A 9,775-nucleotide genomic window follows, 5' to 3' on the forward strand; every position below is an offset into this window, starting at 1 on the left:
GGAAATATACAACTAAAGCAGGACAATAATATACTGGCTGTCTTACTGCGACTCATTTCATTGTTGAGTACGGACCTCACCTCCCTGAAGTTTCAGGGAACAGGATGCAGGAAGGATTAATCTTCAGAGGATGTGAGTGCTTTCTTATTCTTTATCCAAATTCTTAAAAAGGACAATACCTTTATGTAAAAGCCAATGATCAAGCGGCATATAATAAATTTTACAGGACCTTTTAAAAATGTTATTGTTCTGCCACTTCATGCTTATACAGAAGTCCCCTGAGCTACAGGTAAATATATGAGTAGTCAATATTTAAGCAAGTATTATCAGAGCGGCTGCATTTGATATCCTCTCAAACTGTAATGTATGCACATCTTACAGTGTTCAATATTGATTTAAAACAAATTACTACTGCAAGTAAATGTCAAGTCATCACCAGTAAACTACTGAAAACATACTAAACCTGAAATTCTCAGCTGTTGCAGTGGTTTTTTGAAATTACCAGGAAAATATATATCATAATACTGGACTAAAACATTTGGAAAATGCCACAAGGAGAGCACTTACTGCACTTCAACTGGTATATTTCTGGTCAAGGGTGGTATATTTCTGGTATATTTCTGGTCAAAGGTGGATTCGGTGGGTTAGGTATGTATCTATATACACAAACTCCTTACCTGCAGTATCTCTTAGAAAAAAGCCTTCTATCAAGTCTACTAGTGGGTAGATTTTCTTTTTAGAAAGCTGTTGCATCTTCTTTTCTCTGTAAGTGTTCCAGTGTTTTCCTAGCCTTATAATATTCTCCATCTTATCTCCAATCTGAATTTGTCTAATTTGCATTCCTAGGAGTTGGATCTTCTCTTGGTTTTGACTGCTAACGTAAGTAACTTTGCACTACGAGAAAATACTCCTTCCTCAACACAAGGTTTGTCAAAGAATCAAAATAAACTCCCCAACTTTCTCCTGGTTAACGATGTTTATTAGGACTGCTTTAATCCCCAATGTCCATGTCTTTACTCTTGCTCGCTCTTAAAGTTCTCTTCTGAACTGTTTTGTCAAACCCTCCCGAGTCTGTGGTATGGACACTCATATGACTAAAGTCAGAGTTTGTAAGGGACACAGATAAAACCTTGTGACTGGGACATGTCAAATGCTTTAGCAGCATAAAATTTGGAAACATAAAATGCAGGTCTTTCTTTTCCATCATCATCAAAAAAACAAACAAAAAAAAATCATGAAATTTAGTTCCTACTAGTTGCCGCTTAACACAACAAACCAACTTTCTTCATTACAACATGGACCTGATTAAAAGTAGAGCCAATTAAAAGTATTGCCAATCTGTTATTTTCCCTCTTAGAAGTAAAAATCACTCCACGGTCCAACAGTATTTTTTTCATTTTTTTTCCTAAAAACGTTAACCCCTCACTTCACAACACTTCAAAAAACTTGCACTATCTTCTAAACAATGTTTTCTTTTTTTTTTTTTTTTAGACTAAAAAATATGGCAAATGAAACTGGGCTCTTCCAGCAAATTTAGCAGAGGGGTCTGCTGTTGCCATCACTCAGGAAAGAAAAGGAATGTTTCTGCATTCTGCTGTTTCACCAGATAACTGCTGTTTGTTCATCCTCAGGCATCTGTCAAAGAAGCCTAGCATTTGAAATGCAATTTCCATTTTAAGATTCTTTACCAAAGTTGAACTGTTTGCATGTCACCACAATGCCATCATTTTATTTGTTCAGGCATTCATCAAAAATATTATCCCATTATTTGAATAACATTTCTTTCAACAAGGGTAAGAGAGGCATGGCATGCAAAATTCTACATTTTGCTCATTCTCCTTGCAATTATAACAATGAAAAATACACGTTAATATGACTAAGGGCATTCCCTAAAAAAAAAAAAAAAAAAAGTGACGTTTCATTATTTGCTATGACCTTGAGGCACGTAGCTGTATGAGACATTATGAGAATACACATCTCGGAAGGAAACTTTCTGTACAATTTCAGAATTGTTCCATAATGAGATACTAGAATCCCAAAAAGCAATTTGGTCTATTTTCTCATTAAATGGTAACAGATGCAACAGCCCTGTAATCATCCAGCTAATACTGCGTAAGTCTACTCGGAGGGGCCACACAGAGGGGATCGTCCAGGCCCGCTTTCTGTGAAGAGATTGTTGCTAGGGTCTCTTTATTTTGCCAGGTTGTTTATGGACACGTGGACATCCACACACCAGGCAAAAGAATGTCAGCATGCTTCGTTTGGGTCTCTAAGCCAACTGAAAGTCTCTAACCTTCTGCTAGTCTAGGCAGACTTTCAACCACCAGCCGAAAAGCAGGCTCCTTTACTTAGACTTCAGTGTTGGTCACAGAGTTCAAGAAACATTTTCCTGGCTTCTGAACAGCTCCTACCAGACCAGACTTACAAGATCTTTGGTTTGTTTGTGGTTTTTTTTTTTTTTTTAAATATTTTAATTTTACACACAGATCAAGCCAAGATTTGAATGAAGAAAATGCAGATGTCATGATTAGCATGGAGGTATGATTTCTGGATCCAGAGAGCAACAGGACCAAACACAAGTCCTAATAGCCATTTTTACTTCCATATGAGCAGACAACATTTGAAGAATCCCTTCTTCTCCTCAACTGCCACCATTCTGCAGACCCAGCCATACACATAAAAGCAAACATCACCTCAAGCATCCTAAAAGATGGCCTATTAACGGTCTTTGAAAATCAAACAGCCCCTTCAGAAGTTAGAGGTAACACTTCCTTCCCTTCCAAGTTACCAAGATACTTTGTAAGAATTCTTTCTTTCTCTAGTCATCTAACCATTTAACACCATACTTGTAAAAAGAGGTCATTGAGACCAGACATGATGTATTTTTCAATGTTAACATCTGCTGTAAAATAACGTGACAATTATCCACACCCCGGCACTTAACGCTGCTCTAAGCACTGCAGGTTGTGTGTCAAATAGACTATGCCTACCAAACTGCCAAGAACCAGCAGCCAACGCTGTTCTCAGAAAAGGGACCACGAGACGCACCATGGCACACCTTGGTCCATCCCAAGGGCCGTGCCCAGGCTGCTCTGGTAGGACTCCACAAGGCTTTAGGGCAGAAGCCTCCTCTTCTGCAGCCAGAGGCTCCAGCCGAAGCCGTGGCCACGGTCTTCCCAGCATCTGTCTCAACCTGAATTGCTCTGAGCATTCCTATTCCTACACGTACTTTTTTATTGCTGGAGGTCATGATGTCCCCAATAGGTTTTATACATGTTTTAAAGTTATACTTAATCCTAGCGATAAATAATGCTGGCTAGCAATTAGAAGCCCTAGCTAAGATTACTGAAAAAAAAAAAAAAAACAAACCTTGATTGATTTACACAGGCCTAAAATGAGCAATTCCCTGATGCATTCCACCAAGTGGAGTTAAATGAAACCAGTTCCAGTTTTTTAGTGTATGCTTAGCCTAGCAATATATGGAAAGACCAGAAATAACCCTGCAGAGAGCAATCATGTTTTGGAAATGTCCCCCGCGCCACCACAGTCGAGGAGAGGATCAGGGGCCATCGCTGAGGCTCAGGAAAAGCTCTTAACGCGCCAGGGAAAGTCTGCTGCATCCCAACCCGGCAACTGACTGCAAGGAGGTTCTCAAGAAGAAAGGGGGGGGGGGGGAAGGAGGCGGGGGAGGAGAGAAGGCAGAATGGGATCATCAGGAGTTTGGCTTTTGCCATTTTTATGAAGTTCACCCACCAGGAAGGTAGGGGAATATACATGCATAATTTTACACGGATTAAGAGTTTGTGTCAAATCTGTGATGTGCTGTGGTGAATTCTTATACTGCAGTGAGTCATCTTGTCTGACAGTTGCTGGGGAATTAAAGCAGTTATTTTTAAAAAATTATACGTCCTGCTTGACGCGTTATACAAATAGCCTCTTAAAAAATTAAAATGCAGTCAATGCATTTTTAAGTATAGAAGAGCTATGGTACATTTAGGATTCTCTGTACCACACCACAAACATCCATTCTGAGCTATGAAAACCTAAAGGAGTCTATTGATGTCCCTTCAGAGAAACATTGATCTTTCTGCTGCTCCCAATCCAAATTCTGCATCAAAAATTAGTTTATTATATTTGCCTTTTATACAGCATGAAAATATTTTTCCCTGGGAAAAATTAAACACAAAGGAAAGAGGTGTGCTAAATCTGAGTTCCTTCGATACCAAAGGATGTTTGGTTTGCTTGAATAAAGACTATTCAAATCAAAATGACAGCATTCCCCTTATAATGGAATAACAAAGGCAGGTCAATACCCTTCTAGAGAAAAGCAGCGTGTTGGCTCACAACCACAGGTGTACATCGCGCTGTTGGTTTGGCGAGGGGAGGCAGCGCTGGCTCCTGCTCCCCGCGCTGCGCAGCAGAGTCACGCAGAGGTACCCCGAAGCTGCAGAAGGGCAGCTCCTTACAATGCCTCTTCTCCTTATAAATACATTGCTTACTGCCTGGTTTGCCTATAAAACTGACACCCCATCGGCAATTTTCACACGTCCTAGGGAAAAGTTTTTCGAGTACGTCTGTTGTGTAATACAGTAGAGATCATCTGAATGATCTATTAAGCGTAACCCTTGGGCAACAATGCTGCTCAACATCAGCTGGCAATAAAGGTATGTTTACAGCATGCCTTCGGGACAGCTGTTCTGGGATCATCCTGGAGATTTGCATAGTCTATTTTACAAGGCATTACAATGTACTTCAACTGAATGAGTGGCAGAGAATGCTTTCCGCACACCACCACCCATTAAAAGCCCTTAAGTCCAAATAGCACAATAAAGTGAAGTAGGTAGACATTAAAAAAAAAAAAAAAAAGACCTCAAATATCAGCGTCTTAACAAGTTATTAACTTGTGAGTGAATTTAACCTCTTTTTAAAATAACTGAGTTACTGTCCCTCTCCAACTCGAGCACCACCCAAGAAACAGAAGCAGCTGATGAGAAGAGCTTCATCTTACAAAGAATGAAAAGTTTATCTTGCTAGCGCTCTTGATTTTATCATAATTCCCATGGTATGTGGTGTATTTTCTTAAAGCCTTAGATCTTGTAGGTAACTTACGTGAAAATTTCAGCTTTCTGTATTTTGAGTAAATTAGTCCTCTCTTTGCCAGGAAAAGAACTGAAAACATGAGCCAACTGCACCCTAACGGCTCAAAAAACAACAAGAAGCAAATGTGAGTATTGAATTTCTTAGCTCATTTCTCACCTAAATTCAGAAAGTATTAACACTTTGTCATTGCACAGACGATACCCGCTTGCTAAACAGAGCACTATCTCTCAAGGAGTGAATTAAAAGGATGACTTTGCGTCCCAAATCACAGAGGTGTGGTAGTTATTGAAATTTTCACACTTTGAAACCTCTCCACAGGTGAAGAGGCAGCTGGCAAATGTTATGGAGAAATAATAACTATAGGAGCTGACTGCAGTCCTCTGGCCCCAACCCAGTGACTACATACGGACAACAAAAGACAGAACTTACACCTAATAAAATAATAAACCTGGTCAGACAATGACCCAATCAACCCAAACAATATTACTGAATATAATCGAGCCAGTCGATACAATGAAAGCTGAGGACCAAATTAATTAGCTAAGCGCACATCCAGTGCCTTTGGGAATAAGTAACCATTCATTAAAGATCTGCTGACACTTCTTTGAAAGTGCTCTTTGGAGAAAAGTTCAGACTTAAAAAAAAAGAAATCTGCTATGCCTCATATGTTTAAAATGGAAGAGGACTGGAAGTATAGTATGGAATACAGGGAGAACAGTTTCTGAACAGGATGGTTTTCACATTTTCCATGTGGCGTCTGTGGTTCTGTAAGTGTTTCTACTATGTTATCTGACACTTGGACAAAATACTGGAAGAACTATAGAGCATCTTTTCCCAATTAATTTTGGTTCAGGAAGTAATTGCAAGGGCAACGTAACCCTGTATACCCTTAAATTGAGGGGAAAATGAGAAAAGTATTTGGGGGGCTATTTTTTTAAATTCTCAAGTCTTTTTAAGAACAGAAGGGTTGCAGAATTACTTTTAAAAAAAAAAATAAGACAGCGTATTTCAGGACTCCTGGTTTTACTAAATCAGTTCTTCAGTTAAACAACCCCCGAGCTATTCTAAAAAACAAGATGATTCATCTATTTCCACCCAGTACAATTTTATACATCGTTAGAAAACTAAAGCCTCGTAAAAATCTAAGCAGCCCTAAAGAACAACTACTGCAGAGCGACACGTTGATTGCATCAGCCTAGAAGGGCTACAGTTTTGAGCAATGCAAGCTTTAGTACTCTCAGTGGAAACTACTACAGAGTGTCAAAGGACACGTATGTAACATGCCAGCATCAGACACACTCACTCAAACACAGCAAAAGAAATGTCTTCAGAATCTCCAGTGGGATAAGGATGATTCCACAACTTCTAATACTCATAAAACTTAAACTGGTGCCGCGCCCCTATGTTCTGAGAAACACAGAAGCATTTTCCCCCTCCCAAAATGAAGTGAAAACACCATCAAGAAGCGTGCTATTGATGCCTTAAGCTGAACAATACATTACATGCCAACACGTCAATATGAACACCATTCTCAGCACCCATCAGAGTGCCAGGCTACCCCTGCCGCTCGCTGTGCACAGGCGCTGAGGACACTGCTAAGTACTTCTGACTCTGACTGATCTCTGCCTTCTAAACCATAGAAACTAACCATATCTAAAATGGTTATCCTAATTTACATCCATAGTACCTTTTAAATAGCTATGTTTAAAACAAAAAAAAAGCCCATTCAGACCACAACAAAGGGGAGGATGAAGGCATGTGGATTGCACAATAACCAATGGGTTAGGATCACCACAGAGACCATCTTCACAGAACACCAAGTAAACACCTTCCTGACAAACTGCTCCTCCCTCTCAACCAATGAGCAGTGCAGAACTGTCTGAACTCTCACAATAAAATAAAATAAAATAAAATAAAATAAAATAAAATAAAATAAAGCACTTTGCCCTATCATCTAAAGAACGCATGCTACCTGTCCGGCAGACAATTCTGAGGTTCTCCTGCCAGCATCCCTGCCGCGAGTGAGGCTACGCCTGGTGCACACCTCAACGAGCAACTCCCAATTTGGCTGCAAGACTGGGCGGGAGGGGAGGAACCACCATGGCCAAATTCAAATGTATGATGACTGCCAGTGAAGACTGTAATTACAGCATCTGCACAGTGCCCGCTGTGCGAGTGACACAGCTCTCTGGTCACACGGACACCGGCGATTCCATGTCAGGCTTTCAGAGGCGTTGTGTGGGTAGGACCAGCGCTATCACACAAGACACTTCCAAGAGCGAGGAAGGAGACAGCTTTAGCTCACAGCCAAGAAACGATCTTACAATAATCCTGCCGGTGCGCCTCTCTTTTCCACAGAGCAACAGCTTTCTTTCAGAAGCTGTTCCTAAAGCTGCACGGTCCGTCACAGGTTTTGGCACCGGAGAATTGGGCTGCTTGGGTACAAGCAGCAGCTGTAAGACCCACAGCATTCGGCAGCACCAGAACCGAAAAACTCACGCTCACAAACAACACAACAATCCAATTCAGGCATCCAGCATTTGAAAACCATTTTCCTGGCAAGTCTGACTCAGGAAAGCACTTTAAAACGGGGCACAATTCACAGCAGTCGCTCAGCTCCCAGTGTTACCAGAGAGACCCGCACACACGTTTAAGCACACAGTTGCCTTCAACAGACTCCTGCTTCATGAAGGCAGCAGAGACACCCTAACATGTCATGAGCTCAACACATGTTAAAATCTCAATCTTGTGAATATTTATGTACATCCATAAGTGTATCACAGTGAATGTACTCCACTGAAGCCAGTGGACTGGCTTGTAATCGTAGAGTTAAGCACTGATCTAAGGTGCTGCCACGTTCCAGGTGTAAAGATGCACAAAGTTGCCTTGAAAACCATTTAACCCAGAGTTAGCGTGGCTAGAGTATGACCAATCTTCTACAGCACAACTAAACTGTACAACTTACTGATCCCACTATCTGTAGGGATTAGTTTTGGGAACAGGGCAAAGGAGTTGCAACACGGGTACCTTTAAGGTAGGAGCTTCAAGCACTGAATGATTTCATTTTCTCAGGCACTGAGGACTGTAATGCACTTGACTAAGAGCACACCAAGAGCAGCTTGGGGCAAGACACTGAAAATGGGACGCTGACCCTTTCTCCACCCGCTTCCCAGTTACAACCCATCTTCGTTTAGGCTGCCACAGTCAGAAAACATGAGCCATCCTGTCTACTGGGTGTAACGTCAGTGGCACAGAAGGAAAGAGACTGTCAGTGGGCTAAATTCATTCCAGCTCCAGCTGCAGGGAAGTTACAGCAGTGCAGATACAGATGTCCAATTCCAAACCACGTCCCACATCCTCAGAGCCTTCTTGGATTATGCTTACAGCAACAGAAACTGCACCGTAAAACTGTATTACAACTTGAGTACACTGAATTAGCATATTTCTTACTGAAGGTCTACGCTAGTTTGATTTTGGTCTTCTGCAAGCATTTACTAACAGCTGTTTTAATTAGTACCTCCTTGGTGTGTAGACAATGATGCGATACACACCGAGAAGCATTTTCTGCATAAAGCGAGAACGTTACGTATACCGTGATATAAACAGTCCTTCCTCCCACCCTCACTACCACAGATAAGGGCCAATCGACGGGCAGCGCATCACAGAAAGGCAATATATTGTATTTAACTCCCCTCATTTCAGGTTTTCAGAGCACCCTCGGGGCGGGGGAGGCACAGAAACGAGAGCCACAAGCAATCCCAGTAGTTCGTTCTCCTCTTCACCCTCAAAGCGTTAAAAGGAAAATACAATGTCAACATCAGCTCCTCCCTGCTGATGAAACTGGCTCGAGCGCATTTTACTTTCTGGCTTGGAGCCCTTACAAACCGTTACAAAAAGACAGCAAGACAGACAGACAGCTCAATATATCGACCGCTTCCAATAACTAATTTGGGATACGCTGGGTCATTTGCCCCTTCCGTTAACCGCTGTAGCCTCTCGGTGGTGAGTGAACCCTGATATTTGGGTTGGTTTTTTGTATTAAAAAAAAACGGGGGGGGGGGGGGGGCAGCTAATAGATTTGCATTTCAGGAAAGAGCCAACCCTAACACCAGCATATATAAATACTCCCCACTGTCCCCCCCCGGGAGGAACAGATTACACGGGATACCCTACAGCCGTCCCCGAGGCTGACGGCACTCCGGGCGCCCCGTCCCCACCCGCGAGGGGTCCCGGCGGGCTCCGGCCGCTCCCCGGCCGGGTCGGGCGCAGGCGGGGACGGGCGGCCGGAGCCGGGCTGGGGTCGGGGCGAGCTGCGGGCCGCCTGACAGCGCCTTCCCAGCCCGGGAACCGGCGGAGCATCATCACCAACCACGCCACGATTAAAAAAAAAAAAATAAAAATCACCACAAGCTTTCAATTATACATTTTAAAAAGAATAAAATCTCGCAATTAAAAAAAAAAAAATCGTTTCCTCTAAGCGACCTAGCATTGTCCAAAACCACCTCATCGCGGGGTATTTTGTTGCAACCGACACGCGCGCTACGCGGACCCCACGGCGGCGGGTCCCTGCGCAGGGCCGGCGCGGGGGTGTGCGCCCGCAGGTACGCGGCGCATCGCGGCGGAGCTGCGCCTCCCCGGCAGCGCAGGGACCCCTCCGAGCCGGCCCGCCCGATTT

The 9,775-nt window shown here is 42.8% G+C and overlaps 1 protein-coding gene across 1 annotated transcript in view; it reads right to left on the reverse strand.

The window, feature by feature from the left end:
- Positions 1-8,382: 8,382 nt before the first annotated feature.
- Positions 8,383-9,775, reverse strand: part of IDI1 (isopentenyl-diphosphate delta isomerase 1) — a gene marked incomplete at its 3' end in the record, with an annotated part of 5,462 nt that continues 4,069 nt past the window's right edge. The window contains exon 5 of the mRNA XM_082479768.1: positions 8,383-8,479. Within this exon, the coding sequence (XP_082335894.1) occupies positions 8,383-8,479 (97 nt within the window). The remainder of the gene's footprint in view (positions 8,480-9,775) is intronic.

The sequence above is a fragment of the Vanellus vanellus genome (genome assembly GCF_965231255.1).
Source record: "Vanellus vanellus genome assembly, chromosome: 2".
NCBI classification, from domain to species: Eukaryota; Metazoa; Chordata; class Aves; order Charadriiformes; family Charadriidae; genus Vanellus; species Vanellus vanellus.